The 17,206-nt window shown below is 49.4% G+C and overlaps 1 protein-coding gene across 2 annotated transcripts in view; it reads left to right on the top strand.

The window, feature by feature from the left end:
• Positions 1-14,750, top strand: part of SOAT1 (sterol O-acyltransferase 1) — an 87,149-nt gene extending 72,399 nt beyond the window's left edge. The window contains exons 16-17 of one of the 2 annotated variants that reach the window (XR_012724944.1): positions 10,468-12,384; positions 13,391-14,750. Coding sequence is in view for 1 of the 2 variants with exons in the window: in XM_075320084.1 (XP_075176199.1) it covers positions 10,468-10,533 (66 nt within the window). In the remaining variant the exon portion in view is untranslated. Of the gene's footprint in view, positions 1-10,467; positions 12,430-13,390 lie in introns of those variants that run through there. The other variant, XM_075320084.1, reaches the window with a different exon arrangement.
• The last annotated feature ends 2,456 nt before the right edge of the window (positions 14,751-17,206 follow it).

A 17,206-nucleotide genomic window follows, 5' to 3' on the forward strand; every position in this document is an offset into this window, starting at 1 on the left:
GCTGCCCCCTCTTCACAATGTCCCATGCATGCTGCTCCCTCCTCACAATGTCTCATGCATGCCGCTCCCTCCTCACAATGTCTCATGCATGCCGCTCCCTCCTCACAATGTCTCATGCATGCTGTTCCCGCCTCACAATGTCTCATGCATGCTGCCCCCTCCTCACAGTGTCCCATGCTTGCTGTCCCCTCCTCAGTGTCCCATGCATGCTGCTCCCTTCTCACAATGTCCCATGCATGCTGCCCCCTCCTCAGTGTCCCATGCATGCTGCCCCCTTCTCACAATGTCCCATGCATGCTGCCCCCTCCTCAGTGTCCCATGCATGCTGCCCCCTTCTCACAATGTCCCATGCATGCTGTCCCTCTCCATGAGCTCCTAATGCTGCCTTCCTCTTTTCCATAATGAGACCTTTATGTTGCCCCACTCATGCTAAGACCACCACACTAACGCTTATGCTGAGACCCCCCCACACACACTACCCCACTCTTGATATTGACTCCCCTACACTATCCCTCATCCCTTGTCCTCTGTCTCTAGCATTAGCCCCTCTCTCCCACTCCCCCAGCATCAGCCTCTCTCCCCCAGCATCAGCCTCTATCTTCCCTCAGCATCAGCCTCTCTCCCCCAGTCTCAGCCTTTGCCTCCCCCCAGCCTCAACCTCCCTCCAGCCTCCCTCAAGTCTCAGCCTCAGCCTCCCTCAAGTCTCAGCCTCAGCCTCCCTCCAGTCTCAGCCTCAGCCTCCCTACAGCCTCCCCCCAGTCTCGGCCTCAGTCTCCCTCCAGCCTCCCCCCAGTCTCAGCCTCCCTCCAGTCTCAGCTTCTGCCTCCCTCCAGCCTCCCCCAGTCTCAGCCTCCCTCCAGCCTCCCCCCAGTCTCAGCCTCCCTCCAGCCTCCCCCCAGTCTCAGCCTCCCTCCAGCCTCCCCCCAGTCTCAGCCTCCCTCCAGCCTCCCTCCAGTCTCAGCCTCCCTCCAGCCTCACCCCAGTCTCAGCCTCCCTCCAGCCTCACCCCAGTCTCAGCCTCCCTCCAGCCTCCCCTCAGTCCCAGCCTCTGCCTCCCTCCAGCCTCCCCTCAGTCCCAGCCTCTGCCTCCCTCCAGCCTCCCCCAAGTCTCAGCCTCTGCCTCCCTCCAGCCTCCCCCCAGTCTCTGCCTCTGCCTCCCTCCAGCCTCCCCCCAGTCTCTGCCTCTGCCTCCCTCCAGCCTCCCCCAGTCTCTGCTTCTGCCTCCCTCCAGCCTCCCCCCAGTCTCTGCCTCCCTCCAGCCTCCCGCCAGTCTCTGCCTCTGCCTCCCTCCAGCCTCCCCCCAGTCTCTGCCTCTGCCTCCCTCCAGCCTCCCCCCAGTCTCAGCCTCTGCCTCTCTCCAGTCTCAGCCTCTGCCTCCCTCCAGCCTCCCCCCAGTCTCAGCCTCTGCCTCCCTCCAGTCTCAGCCTCTGCCTCCCTCCAGCCTCCCCCGTCTCAGCCTCTGCCTCCCTCCAGCCTCCCCCCAGTCTCAGCCTCCCTCCAGTCTCAGCTTCTGCCTCCCTCCAGCCTCCCCCCAGTCTCAGCCTCCCTCCAGCCTCCCTCCAGTCTCAGCCTCCCTCCAGCCTCCCCTCAGTCCCAGCCTCTGCCTCCCTCCAGCCTCCCCTCAGTCCCAGCCTCTGCCTCCCTCCAGCCTCCCCTCAGTCCCAGCCTCTGCCTCCCTCCAGCCTCCCCCAAGTCTCAGCCTCTGCCTCCCTCCAGCCTCCCTCCAGTCTCAGCCTCTGCCTCCCTCCAGCCTCTCCCCAGTCTCAGCCTCTGCCTCCCTCCAGCCTCCCCCCAGTCTCAGCCTCTGCCTCCCTCCAGTATCAGCCTTTGCCGCCTCCTCCCCGCATGCGCAGATCTCCGGTCTGCATTAGAGACACTCCCACGCTCCTTATGAATCCACTTATCTGCTCCAGTGCCCGCCGCTATCTTCCTGGCTCACGTGAGTATCCTCTTCTGACACCAGCTTCCATCACGGCGTCATCCGCGGCGTCCTGCTGTGAGCTCTGCATGTGACGTCCACACAGCAGTGGACGCAGCACAGAGGAAGGAGCTGATTGACGCGCGCCTGTGACCCCGGAAGTGCAGGCGCCGGCAGTTCCGGGGTCAATCAGCTCCCTGTGCTCGGCAGCCACAAAAAAAAATGTAAAAAAAAAAAAAATTTTTTTTTTTTTTGCTGCCAGAAGGTGCCGCCCCTCACAATCTGCCGCCCTAGGCACCGGACCACGGGTGCCTAATGGTAAATACGGCCCTGTGTGTGTATGTATATGTATATGTATATGTATATGTGTATATATATATATATATATATATATATATATATATATATATATATATATATATATATATATTAAAAAAAAAAAAGCCAACTGTTTGAGACATGAGTTGGATTAAAGTCAAACTGTGCTGTTTGGGAAAGCTAAGGTGGCACGCTGATGGCATCTAGTGTCTGTGTTGTTACTGATAGTTTTAGAGCAGGTTTTGAGAAACCTAAATTTTTGCATACTGATGACACACTAAATTGGGGCGAAGGGGGGTAAATAGACACTCTCTCACTAAACACAGATGGAAATCAGACCATTCTTCACGTATGGAAACATCTGATGTGTGAAACCAGCCTATATATGGGATAAGAGCGGCCATAACTCTATCTCCTGGGATTCGGTCTCTGGCCGGTGAGAGCAGAAGCAAATCACAAGCCTGTATATTTCAAGGGTCTCCCTGAAGTTGCTGGAGTGTCTGTTTATTTCTTCATCGTTCCTATGGGAGACCCAGACCATGGGTGTATAGCTTCTGCCTCCGGAGGACACACAAAGTACTACACTCAAAAGTGTAGCTCCTCCCTCCTAGCATATACACCCCCTGGATAACCAAATATAGCCAGTTCAATGCTTTGTGTTCAGAAGGATCACACATGCATTCTCATCTGATTTTTGATTTTAAAGAGTTGGAAGAAAAGCGGGTCCAAGCTGGACCCCCGGCATGTCCCTTCTCACCCCACTGTGTCGGCGGTGCTGTTAAGGTTGATTTCAAGGCTGGAGCCTTTACATGCCGCGCTCCTTCACCATCCCTCGGGCTCTGGCTTGAAGTGGGAGCCAGCACGGTTCTCACTGCTTTGCAGGAGACCGGTCTCCATCCGCAGCCCTCTCAGGATCTGCCGGACTGAGCACTCATCCCTCAGGGACCTGGCCCTGCGTCTCTCAAGCTAAGTATTGAGACGTTCTTGTCAGGGGGTCCCTTGCATTTTTTTATTGTTGGGGAGAGTGTGTTAGTTAGTTTGGTGACATTTCCGGCCGGTTCTCTGGTTTTCCCCTGAGAACCGCGCCGAGGGTGCCTGCTCGCCGGCCGCATTGTAAAATCTAGTCCCCGGCTTCAGCTGCGGCCTACTTTCGGTTTCACTGCCCCTGCATGTCAGTCATGCAGAGGGACAGTGCGGCGCCGCCCACCGGCCGTTCAGCAGAGGGGAGGACACTCCTCTCTGAGGAGATGTTTCCCTCCCCTGTATATCCCCTTGGCCCTCTGGTTCCCGCTCTTGGACTAGGCCCCGCCCCCCCTCCTCACTCCGGCGCCATTTTATCAGCGTTCTCACACTGATCGGCGCTGGCAGCTGCATCTCTGCAACCTGTCTGGGGGGTCTGAGCTGTGGGATCCGGAGGGCACACAAAACGGTCTGGTAAGCCACAACCTCTGGTTGTGGACTTTATTATACACTCTCTGGGGGTTATTCTGAAGGAGTGTGTTCTTACTGCAGAGCACCCACCTCAGCAGCATGTCTCACACTAGGAGCAAGGCTGCAAGGCTGTACTCAATATGCACTGCATGTAAGCTCCTGCTGCCTGAACCGAGCACATATCCTCATTGTGATGCCTGCTCTAACATGGTGGTGCCTCAGCCTGGAGTCTCCCCAGAGGTCCCTCAGGCTGCTCCGGCCCCGGTGACTGAACCCCCGGCTTGGGTAGAATTGTTTACTAAGTCTATCTCCCAGTCCTTTGCTGACTCCATGGGAGAGTTGTCCCGGACTATGCTGAGCATGCATCAGCCCCCTTCACAGGGTGCCCCTGCTGCTTCAGCTCGTTCTCCAGAGCTCACAGAGGATTCTTCATCTGCTCCCAGACCCCGTCCTCCTAAAAGGAAACACAGGGACCCCTCTCCTTCCTCGTCCCGCGGCTCCGATTCACGAGCTGATTCGCAGGACGAGGAGGATGTCTTTACTGGGGGCTCGGATGTTACCTCTATGTGCCCCATTGATCTGACTGAGGGGGATGCAGATGTTAGTGATTTGATTGCGTCCATTAATACTGTACTGGACCTCAATCCGCCAGTATCAGAGGAGCAACCCTCTCTGGCAGAAAAGCACCAGTTTACTTTGCCTAAGATAGCAAGGAGTGTGTTCTTTAACCATTCAAGTTTTCAGGCCACTGTGTCCAAGCCCAGAGCCTGTCCTGACAAACGCTTTCCTAAGCGTGGTTCTGATGACAGTTTTTTCCTTTTCCACCAGAGGTGGTCAAGGAGTGGGCTCTCTCACCAAAGGTGGACCCTCCGGTGTCTAGACTCTCAGCCCGGACAGTTGTATCTGTGGCTGATGGCACCTCACTCAAGGATCCCACTGACCGCCAGGTTGACCTCCTGGCCAAGTCTGTCTATGAGGCGACAGGGGCCTCGTTCTCCCCATCTTTTGCAGCAGTGTGGGCTCTCAAAACCATCTCTGCTTCTCTGGAGGAGATGCATACCTTCACTAGGGACTCTATGCCTGAATTGGTTGCTTTAACTTCCCAGGCTTCAGCCTTTTCAGCCTACGCCATGTTTGCCATGCTGGAGGCCTCTCACCGCACTGCGATGGCCTCCGCCAATTCCCTCGCTATCCGCAGGATCTTGTGCCTTCGTGAGTGGAAGGCGGATGCTTCCTCAAAGAACTACCTTGCTGGGCTCCCATTTGCTGGGTCCAGGCTGTTCAGTGAACAGCTGGATGAAATTATTAAGGAGGCTACTGGCGGGAAGAGTACTTCCTTGCCACAGTCTAAAGCCAGGAAACCTGTCCAGGGCAGGAACCAGTCGAGGTTTCGTTCCTTTCGTTCCTCTAACTGGTCATCCTCTAAGCCCTCGGCCTCGTCCACTAACTCGGCCAAGGACCAGAAGCCCACCTGGCGCAAGAAGCCGCGTCCACAAGGGTCCGCAGGAGCTGCTGCCACCAAGGCAGCCTCCTCTTGACTATCTGGCCGAGCCAGCAACGTCCTTGGTCGGTGGCAGGCTCTCCCACTTTGGCGACGTGTGGTTTCAACACGTCTCCGACCAGTGGGTGCGGGTTATCATCTCCCACGGCTACAGGATAGAGTTCTCTTCCAGCCCGTCAAACAGATTTTTTTCTGTAAACTCCCCCCTGCTCCAAGGCCGCTGCCTTCTCTCAGGCCGTGGCATCCTTGCAGGCCAACAGAGTAATTGTACCGGTTCCCGCCAGGGAACGGTTCAGAGGTTTCTATTCAAATCTCTTCCTAGTGCCCAAAAAGGACGGTTCCTTCCGGCCCATCCTGGATCTCAAGCTTCTCAACAAGCATGTTCAGGTGCGGCATTTTCGCATGGAGTCTCTGCGGTCAGTCATTGCCTCAATGACCCAAGGGGATTTCCTGGCATCCATCGACATCAGAGATGCCTATCTGCATGTGCCAATTGCAGTTTCGCACCAGCGTTGGCTACGTTTTGCAATCGGAGAGGAACATTTCCAATTCGTGGCCCTCCCCTTCGGGTTAGCCACGGCCCCTCGAGTATTCACCAAGGTCATGGCAGCAGTGGTTGCGGTTCTGCACCTCCAGGGGTTGTCAGTAATTCCTTACCTGGACGACCTTGTCAAGGCTTCATCCAGCGCAGACTGTCAGCGGAGTGTCTCGCTCACTCTCGCCACTCTTGCTCAATTCGGGTGGCTTGTCAATCTGCCCAAGTCCACTCTGACCCCGACCCAAGAACTCACGTACCTAGGGATGCAAATCGAAACTCTGCCGGCACTTGTCAAGCTGCCCTTAGTCAAACAGCAGTCCCTCCATCTGGCGGTGCGCTCTCTGTTGAGGCCCCGCCGTCATTCCATCAGGCACCTTTATGCAGGTGCTGGGTCAGATGGTGGCGTCAATGGAAGCGGTTCCCTTTGCCCAGTTCCATCTGCGTCCTCTGCAGCTGGACATTCTCCGCTGTTGGGACAAGCGGATTTCTTCCTTGCACAGGTTGGTGGCTCTGTCGCCACAAGCCAGGAGCTCTCTTCAGTGGTGGCTTCGGCCTCTCTCTCTGTCTCAGGGATGCTCCTTCCTGACCCCGTCCTGGGTGATCCTCACCACGGATGCCAGTCTTTCCGGCTGGGGAGCAGTATTTCTCCACCACCGAGCACAGGGCATTTGGACTCCGTCCGAATCAGTCCTCTCAATCAATGTGCTGGAAATCAGAGCTGTGCTTCTAGCTCTCGTAGCCTTTCACCACCTGTCGGCGGGCAAGCACATTCGAGTCCAGTCAGACAACGCGACAGCAGTTGCCTACATCAATCACCAGGGCGGGACTCGCAGCCGCCTGGCAATGTTGGAGGTTCAACGCATCCTTCAGTGGACGGAGGACTCAAAGTCCACCATATCCGCAGTCCACATCCCAGGCGTGGAAAACTGGGAGGCAGATTATCTCAGCCGTCAAACCGTGGACAGCGGCGAGTGGGCTCTGCATCCGGCAGTGTTCCGGTCGATCTGCCGCAAGTGGGGCACTCCGGAAGTGGATCTAATGGCATCCCGGCACAACAGCAAGGTCCCGGTTTACGTGGCTCGCTCCCACGATCCTCAGGCCTTTGCAGCAGACGCGCTGGTTCAGGATTGGTCCCAGTTTCGTCTGGCTTACGTGTTTCCCCCTCTAGCTCTCTTGCCCAGAGTCCTGCGCAAGATCAGAATGGAGGGCCGTCGGGTCATTCTCGTCGCCCCAGACTGGCCCAGGCGAGCTTGGTACCCAGACCTGCTCCGTCTGTCCGTAGAGGTGCCGTGGCATCTCCCGGACCGCCCAGACCTTCTCTCTCAAGGTCCGTTTTTCCGCCAGAATTCTGCGGCTCTCAGATTGACGGCGTGGCTCTTGAGTCCTGGATCTTGACGGCTTCCGGCATTCCTCCCGAAGTCATCTCCACTATGACTCAGGCTCGGAAGTCTTCCTCGGCAAAAATTTACCACAGGACTTGGAGAATTTTCCTGTCCTGGTGTCGTTCTTCCGGCCATGCTCCTTGGCGTTTTTCCTTGCCAACCATCCTGTCCTTTCTACAGTCTGGTCTGCAGCTAGGACTATCCCTCAATTCCCTTAAGGGACAGGTCTCGGCTCTGTCAGTGTTCTTTCAGCGGCGTATCTCCCGACTGGCTCAGGTGCGCACCTTCATGCAGGGCGCATCTCACATCATTCCACCTTACCGGCGGCCTTTGGATCCCTGGGACCTTAATCTGGTCCTCACGGCCTTACAAAAACCCCCCTTTGAGCCTCTTAGGGAAGTTTCTTTGTTTCGACTTTCACAGAAAGTTGTCTTTCTGGTGGCCATAACTTCTCTCAGGAGAGTCTCTGACTTGGCCGCGCTCTCTTCTGAGTCACCTTTTTTGGTTTTTCACCAAGACAAGGTAGTTCTCCGTCCGACTCCGGACTTTCTTCCTAAGGTGGTGTCTCCTTTCCACCTTAACCAGGACATTTCATTGCCTTCCCTTTGTCCGGCCCCTGTTCATCGCTTTGAGAAAGCGTTGCATACTTTAGATCTGGTGCGGGCGCTCCGGATCTATGTGTCACGCACCGCTGCTCTTAGGCGGTGCACCTCTCTTTTTGTGCTGACCACAGGTCAGCGCAAGGGTCTCTCGGCTTCTAAACCGACCCTAGCTCGTTGGATTAGGTCGGCCATATCCGATGCCTACCAGAGTACTCAGGTGCCTCCCCCACCGGGGATCAAGGCGCACTCGACCAGAGCTGTCGGTGCCTCTTGGGCTTTCAGGCACCAGGCTACGGCTCAGCAGGTTTGTCAGGCTGCCACTTGGTCTAGTCTGCACACCTTTTCAAAGCACTACCAAGTGCATGCTCATGCTTCGGCAGATGCGAGCTTGGGCAGACGCATCCTTCAGGCGGCTGTCGCCCATTTGTGAAGTTAGGTTTTGCCTACTTCTCAGTTTTCTGTTTATTCCCACCCATGGACTGCTTTGAGACGTCCCATGGTCTGGGTCTCCCATAAGGAACGATGAAGAAAAAGAGAATTTTGTTTACTTACCGTAAATTCTTTTTCTTATAGTTCCGACATGGGAGACCCAGCACCCTCCCTGTTGCCTGTTGGCAGTTTTCTTGTTCCGTGTGTTTTCACCGGCTGTTGTTGTAGACAGAGGTGCCGGTTGTTCCGGGTTTTGGTCTATCTCTACTTGTGGGTGGATGTCCTCCTTCAGCTTTTGCACTAAACTGGCTATATTTGGTTATCCAGGGGGTGTATATGCTAGGAGGGAGGAGCTACACTTTTTAGTTAGTACTTTGTGTGTCCTCCGGAGGCAGAAGTTATACACCCATGGTCTGGGTCTCCCATGTCGGAACTATAAGAAAAAGAATTTACGGTAAGTAAAATTCTCTTTTTATACCCTTCATGATGATGATCTGTACATAAATTTAGGCAGTTCATACAGTGGGTACGGAAAGTATTCAGGCTCCTTTAAATTTTTCACTTTGCTTCATTGCAGCCATATGGTAAATTCAAAAAGTTAATTTTATTTCTCATTAATGTACACTCTGCACCCCATCTTGTCAGAACCCCCCCCCCCCAGAAATGTAGACATTTTTGCAAATTTATTAAACGACAAAAACTTGACAGAAATTTGACCTGGTCATAAGTATTCAGACCCTTTGCTTAGAAACTCATATTTAAGTCACATGCTGTCCATTTCCTTGTGATCCTCCTTGAGATGGTTCTACTCCTTCATTGGAGTCCAGCTGTGGCTAATTAAACTGATAGGACTTGATTTGGAAAGGCGCACACCCATCTATATAAGACCTCACAGTGTATGTCAGAGAATCATGAGGTCAAAGGAATTGCCCAAGGAGCTCAGAGACAGAATTGTGGCAAGGCACAGATCTGGCCAAGGTTATAAAAGAATTTCTGCAGTACTCAAGGTTCCTAAGAGCACAGTGGCATCAATAATCCTTAAATGGAAGATGTTTGGGACCACCAGAACTCTCAATTGATAAGGCCGTCCAGCCAAACTGAGCAATTGTGGGAGAAGAGCCTTGGTGAGAGAGGTAAAGAAGAACCCCAAGATCACTGTGGCTGAGCTCCAGAGATGCAGTAGAGAGATGGGAGAAAGTTCCATAAAGTCAGCTATCACTGCAGTCCTCCACCAGTCGGGCCTTTATGGCAGAGTGGCCTGATGGAAGCCTCTCCTCAGTGCAAGACATATGAAAGTCCGCATAGACTTTGCAAAAAACACATGGACTCCCAGACTATAAGAAATAAGATTCTCTGGTCTGATGAGACGAAGATAGAACTTTTTGGTGATAATTCTTAGTGGTATGTGTGGAGACAACCAGGCACTGCTCATCACCTGCCCAATACAATCCCAACAGTGAAACATGGTGGTGGCAGCATCATGCTATGGGGGTGTTTTTCAGCTGCAGGGACAGGACGACTGGTTGCAATTGAAGGAAAGATGAATACGGACAAGTACAGAGAGAGATCCTGGAAGAAAACCTCTTCCAAAGTGTTCTGTACCGCAGGCTTGGTCGAAGGATCACCTTCTAACAAGACAATGACCTTAAGCACACAGCTAAAATAAGAACAGAGTGGCTTCAGAACAACTCTGTGCCCATTCTTAACTGGCCCAGCCAGAACCCTGACCTAAACCCAATTGAGCATCTCTGGAGAGACCTGAAAATGGCGTCCACCAACGTTCACCATCCAACCTGACTGAAATTGAGAGGATCCGCAAGGAAGAAGGGCAGAGGATCCCCAAATCCAGGTGTGAAAAACTTGTTGCATCATTCCCAAGAACACTCATGGCTGTACTAACTCAAAAAGAGGGTGCTTCTACTCAATACTGAGCAAAGGGGCTGAATACTTATGACCATGTGATATTTCAGTTTTTCTTGTTTTTAATAAATTTGCAAAAAAAGTCTACATCTGTTTTGTGTTTTTTTTTTTTTCTTCTCTGTTTAAGATGAGGTGCAGAGTGTAGATTGAGTATTTGAATTTACCAAATGGCTGCAATGAAATAGAGTGAAAAATGTAAAGGGGTCTGAATACTTTCCGTACCCACTGTATAAGATGGCAAATGGCAGAATACATATCTACATAAATAAACCCGCTCCCTGTATCTGCCCAGGTTAATCGCACCTCTCCGCAAGTCTTTATTGTTTTGAACCTTTCTCATGAGAATCGTCTAACCCGTATGAGATTTCGCAGACCTGATGACCTTAACCCCTTCTTTACTTCATCACTGATAATGTTTGTTTTTGCAGCCCACGTTTCTGGATTACTTGAAGCCGCGCTCTTGGACCTGCCATGTAGAAGAGGAACAACTGTGAATATGGAAAAAATCTCAGTGACAGCGTTCAGATTTTTGGTGTTGAATCTACTACTGACGTCCTCGCATTGTTGCTGAATGTTTTCTTGGTATCTACATGGAAATGGTCTGTGACCACCGAATCTGTCTACTTCCCTCCCTATAGACAAAATGCCAATACCAGCGATGGATCCATATCCAGGATTCTCAGTTCTCCACTTTTACATGCAGGGGACGTTCTCTGTGTGATCCGGTTCCTTGGAGTGCCACCATTCTTCCTTTTTTGTCTTCATGGCATTGACCTAAACCGTCCTTGTACTGTTTCTCAGTTGTGCACATCAACTAGGACCATGACAGTTATGGCAGAGCTCCGCTGACTGATGCCCCAATGCCTTTGCACAATGTATTAATGAATGTATTTCCATGTGAAGCCAGCATGGCACGCCTAGGACTGTGCGCGGTTCCTGATGTCCACCGTGCCACGTTGAAATAAATGCTGCGTTATCGGGCAATAACGAGATTTGCAACTTCCTTGCACCCTTTGATTTTTTAATCACCAAAGATTTTCTGATCTCCGTAACCTTTTTTAGTTTTTTTCCCGACTCCCGTTCTTGTTGGAGAAAATCTTATTTCATCAGTGAAGCGGAGCACTTTTCACTGCTATTGGGTCTGATTGGTTAAACCTGACACTCCCTCCCCCTTAATCGCCTCTTCCCCCAGCTTATGGGTTGCTAAGCTACTAGTCTGGGAAGAGTACTCTATATAAAGTGGTCACCAAGTTCTAAACTGTTCACCTCGTTGCAATACCAAGGGTTGCAAATGGTCTTCTGTACGGAACAATCGCCTACTCTAGTGGTCCGTGTCACTGTTGGTGCCATAAGCGTGGAGTTGGCACCTTCGTTTTCAAGAATGTCTTAGTTTAGGGATAATATGTAACATTCTATATTGTTTTTTTTGTATCCTCCCCTAATCTCTTAATTCCTGTTCCTCACGGGTCTTGACTTTATTCCTTTTGGATACCAGGCGTGCCTGGTCCATCCATCCATCCTCCTACACTGGCAATGGGACAACTATATTCTATACTGGTACAGTTTAATACATCCTTTGGTGTAACATCGTGGCTGCAAGTGAATTTGCAAACTCAGTATTGCCATCTGCAGCAGATATATATATTTTTTAGGCACAGAAATGCATCGGAAAGATAAGGGACTATTTTGTATGTTACGTAACTTATTCTGGTGCCGTTTGGATAATGGCACAATAATTGCACAAGGTTAGACCAAAACAGGACTTGTGTGAATTGGGCCAAGATTTGGGTGGATGCAGCTTCACTACACCATGCAGTAATTGATAAGAAGCCTCCACTGCTCAAAAGCAGAAACCACCCACTCTGCAGCGACGGCGCAGGGTGGAGACCGGCCACTCTGCAGCGACGGCGCAGGGTGGAGACCGGCCACTCTGCAGCGACGGCGCAGGGTGGAGACCGGCCACTCTGCAGCGACGGCGCAGGGTGGAGACCGGCCACTCTGCAGCGACGGCGCAGGGTGGAGACCGGCCACTCTGCAGCGACGGCGCAGGGTGGAGACCGGCCACTCTGCAGCGACGGCGCAGGGTGGAGACCGGCCACTCTGCAGCGACGGCGCAGGGTGGAGACCGGCCACTCTGCAGCAAAGGAGGATTGTCTCATCAGTAATATGGCACAACTAGAAGACCAGCTACAAATGGCCCGCGACTAGACATGGATTCATTGGATATTTTATGTGACTCAATCGATGTACAATGCTGCTTTTGTTGTGTCCATGTGCCGTAAAGCTGTGCTTTATTGTGTACAGTGTCAAATCTCTAGAATAATGCCATAAAACATGCCAGCTAGGTGCCCATGTGCCTTGTTCTTAAAGGGAACCTGTCAGCAGAAATTTCGACTAAAACCTAACAGATTCCCCCTCTGCAGCTCCTGGGCTGCATTCTAGCAAGGTCCCTGTTAGTATTGTGGCCCCTTTCTGACCCAAAAAAAGAGTTTATATCGAGGTACCTTTTTGGCTTCTGATTCTCTAAATGTGTCACGGGGGCGGGCTGCCTGATGGCCGTTATTCTGCCCCCTGTTCCTGTATGCCGCCCCCATCGCCGATTTCTATACTTCTGGACGCCGCCCACTGCTCCAGCCATCCCCGCGCATGCCCAGTGCTCATCTCTCGTGGATGAGCACTGTGCCCAGTGTCACCGGTGGTGACGTGCGCGCAGGGTTTAGATTATGGGCGGTGCTGTGATGTTAATTACCAAGCAACCGCCCATAATCGCGGGACCGCGCATTCCCCCTCGGCCTGATTCTTGCTGCAGCTGAACTCCTCCTGATCGGTGTAGTCACTGCTCCGCGCTCCTCCCATCTATTTCCTGCCTCAGGGCAAGATGGGAAGGAGGTGACGTGAGTTCAGCTGCAGCGCGCTTGCGCAGAAAGCAGGCCGAGGGGGAATGCGCGGTCCCGCGATTATGGGCGGTTGCTTGGTAATTAACATCACAGCACCGCCCATAATCTAAACCCTGCGCGCACGTCACCACCGGTGACACTGGGCACAGTGCTCATCCATGAGAGATGAGCACTGGGCATGCGCGGGGATGGCTGGAGCAGTGGGCGGCGTCCAGAAGTATAGAAATCGGCGATGGGGGCGGCATACAGGAACAGGGGGCAGAATAACGGCCATCAGGCAGCCCGCCCCCGTGACACATTTAGAGAATCAGAAGCCAAAAAGGTACCTCGATATAAACTCTTTTTTTTTTGGGTCAGAAAGGGGCCACAATACTAACAGGGACCTTGCTAGAATGCAGCCCAGGAGCTGCAGAGGGGGAATCTGTTAGGTTTAAGTTGAAATTTCTGCTGACAGGTTCCCTTTTAAGACTTATTTGTCGCATCTGCAGTTTTTACAGTGTTATTCCAGAAACTAGAAGTGCAGACTATAAGGCTTTGTTCACACACACACACACACACTGCATCTTTTACTGCGTTTTTGAGGTCACAAAGATGCACCCAAATGCATGAATTTCCTTCTCTCCCAGCAAAGTCTGAGATTTCTGTTTTGCAATCTACACTGCATTTTTTTTCTGGCTGCGTTTTTTAAAGTTTCAGCATATTAATTTTTTTTTTGCGTTTTTCTAGCGTTTTTGAGCCCTTCCAATCAATAGATTTGACTTAATGCATTTTTAAGCAAAATGCAGTAAAAATGTGTCAACGCATTTTTTTTTTTATTTTTTTTTGGGCCAAAAACGCTGCATCTTTGGGGTTATGAAAAGATGAAGTGTGTGAACATAACCTACAGATACTAAAGAAAAGCTCCATTATTCCAGTGATGAGCACCACATCCGTCCTCCCCTACAGGTGACATTGTGCCGCCTCGCTTCCCCAGTGACTGTAGGGAATAACCAGCATTGATATTTGGAACATACGGAGCTTCTTAAACAAACCAGATCCAATCCTGTAGCAGCCTGTTGGCTCCTCTAGTTTTAGATTTGCCATAGTCATGTATTTATTAAACAGATTTCTGATCGCTCTGATGGAGACTTTTTTGCTGCTTTTGCAAAAGTATAATGATGTCAAAGTTCTTAGTTCCCGCAATGTATAAGGTTGATTATTGATGTAAGTCTGATTACACAGTGATCCCAGAGGTGGAACCGGAAAATCTTCTATTGAAGCCATCATGGAGATGCTGCTTGTGGCACGGGTATCTTTAAAAGAGATGGACACCTACTGGGCACTTTAAAGAAAAAAAAAAATATTGCTCACGAGCAGGACGGTAAATGGCAAGCCAAAAGGTACAAACGTTTAAAAAAAACACATTTAAATATATATATATTTTTTTTTTTAACTTATGCTATTTATTGTCCTGCTTGTTAGCTGCAGAATGAATCAACTGACATTCAATCAGTGAGCAATTAATTTTTATTTTTAATACATTTTGTAGTTGGTAACAATTTTAATTAGAATATATTTCTAATATATATATATATATATATATATATATAATATATATATATATATTTTTAGTAATACCAATTAGAATATATTTGTAGCCCAAAATGCATGAACTGAAGTGTTTGAAAGCAAAGAAAAAAAAATAATAGCTGTTGAAGGTGTCCATATCTATAAACTGTGATACCTTTTTGATCCTTGACATAGAAGGGTTACCGGTAATGATGAGCGAGTTTCGAAATATTCGGATTCGTGATACTCGTAACGAGCATAGTCTAATACTCATGGATTCATTACGAATAGTGTGCGCAATGCAAGTCAATGGGGAAAACTCGCAAAGTAACGAGTAACCTGAATGCCGTATTATTCGCTACTCGCACGAATAGTACGGCGTTTGGGTTACTCGTTACATTGCGAGTTTTCCCCAGTGATTTGTATTGCACACGCTATTCGGAATGAATACGCAAGTATTAGACCGTGCTTGTTAAGAGTATCGCGAATCCGACTATTTCGAAACTCGCTCATCATTAGTTACCGGTAATGGTAGAGCAACATCTGAAGTCTAAAGTGACCTTTGACGTTAGCTGTTTTATGCAAGGGGCTGACACTGCCAGGATAGGTTTTTTTTTTTTTTTGTTTTTTTCTCTCCTTCTCCTATTCCGTCCATAAAAATGACCTGTTCACTCTCCTGACATGTCTGTTTCAGTAAATACTCTCATGTTCCCTATTGTAAACCTTTTGGAGCACTTATTAAACTTCTGTTTAAATTGTGTTCCTCTGTTGTTCCTCCTAGAAAGTTGTGATTAAACTGTTAAGTGGGGGTGTCTTAAATGGACCAATCAGTGCTGACTGTCACTGTACTGAGACACGCCCCTTTCAGAAGGGAGGGACCCAAATGTCCAGGAGGAATCTTAGAGGAACACAAGACAGAATAAAAGGGAAAATGTGTTCCGGAATTTTTTCATGGGGAATATCAGTATGAATGATGCGTCCACATGGGGCAGATCTGCAGATTTCACCCTATGCTTTGTGAAAGGTTCAATTCTTAGTCAAAATTTTACACTGCGGGTTTAAAATTCTGCACTTTCCACAGTGTGCGAATGAGACGTCGATAATTTTCCTGCTAGTATCATGTGCTGCGGCTTTTCTGTCTGCAAATCCTTATAGAAAATCTGCAACCTGTGAGCAAGCGTTTAAAAGGGGCGTGTCGGGGGCAGTCACCGGTCCCTTTTGGTTTATATACAGTTATAACTTGTAAAATTAAATTATGTATTTAAGATTCTGATTTCTGTAAATACCGAATTGCAGGGCATTTACTGTACACAATATATGGATTATAAGAGGTTGTATTTTTATGTTTTTTGTTTTTGCACTCTTTTGGTGATCATACCAAATGTTAGTGACACTTGCTGCATAAATAATCATACGTTGATTCTGTTAAGTTATTTTTTTACATTGTTCTAAAAACTGTCAAATTACTGTCTGCCCATACACTGGTGACTTAATACGGTGTGTGAGTCTGCCCTCTGCTGGTCACTAGCTGTAACTGCTGGAATTTAACACATGACAAAAAAAGTTTTATTCTGTATATTGTTTAATATAATGTGTTTAAAAGGGAGAATTCAAAATAAATGTGACAGTTTTGGTTTTTTTTTTTCTACATGTGTAATATGTTGTGTGGTTTTAGAATTTATTTACTTGTATAGCGGCATCATATACCAACGCACTTTTACAAACATAATTACTGTCTATTGGGGCTCATAATCTAAATTCCCTATCCGTATGTCTTCAGCATGTGGGAGCAAATAATTGCACGGGGAGAACATACAAACTCCCTGCAGATGTTGTCCTTTTGGTGCGATTTACATCCAGGACTGTTATACAATATAATTTATATGCAACCTACACACAACTGTTTCTTAAAACTTCAGCAGCAAGAATAGAAATATATTATTTTTCTTTTATATAGGTATATAACTTCAATGGCTTAAATCAAACCCTTTAGCCATTGTGAGACAATCCCGTTAAGATCTTAATATATGCACTTTACTTATTAACAATCTTCTCCTTTCTCGAAGGGATTTTTTTTTCTTTTTTCTCCATTATTTACCAATCTTACAACTGAAGCACAACTGAATAATTTGCATTGAAAAGCGATATGATGGGCTTAAACATCTATCTCATTGATTACCTAACACTGCCCAGGTAACGCCCCAATCTCCATCCTCTGCCTATCTGCCTAAAGTGACAGAAGGATAGGCAAGGATTGCAGAGAGGAAGGACCCTCCAACCACATACCTGAACCAGGAGACACAGCGTACTTCTTTTCATTGCTTCATGACATCTGCGACCCAACATTGCCATTTGCCATGGGACCAGGGCATACAGAAACTGATCTGCAAGGAGTGTGTATCCTTGTGGGAAGAGTTAGAGGGAAACAGAGTCAGTTGACCGCTATATTGCAGCTACAAAGCATAAAAGGCTGGGCTGGCAGCGAGATGGTAGAGTTAGCGCCAGGTCAGTCCCATGTCGACGGTGGCTGAGCTCAGAAACCTGAAGACTGCATACCATTGCCACAGGGTCCCGAAGACTGAAGACCATCACCAGAGGAACCAAAAGACTGAATATCATCATCAGAGGAACCCCAAGATCTGAATACCATGGACAGATGAACCCAAATACTGAATACCATTGCCAGAAGAACAGACTGAATATCATCGCCTGAACATCGATA

The sequence above is a fragment of the Anomaloglossus baeobatrachus genome, chromosome 8 (assembly GCF_048569485.1).
Source record: "Anomaloglossus baeobatrachus isolate aAnoBae1 chromosome 8, aAnoBae1.hap1, whole genome shotgun sequence".
NCBI lineage: Eukaryota > Metazoa > Chordata > Amphibia > Anura > Aromobatidae > Anomaloglossus > Anomaloglossus baeobatrachus.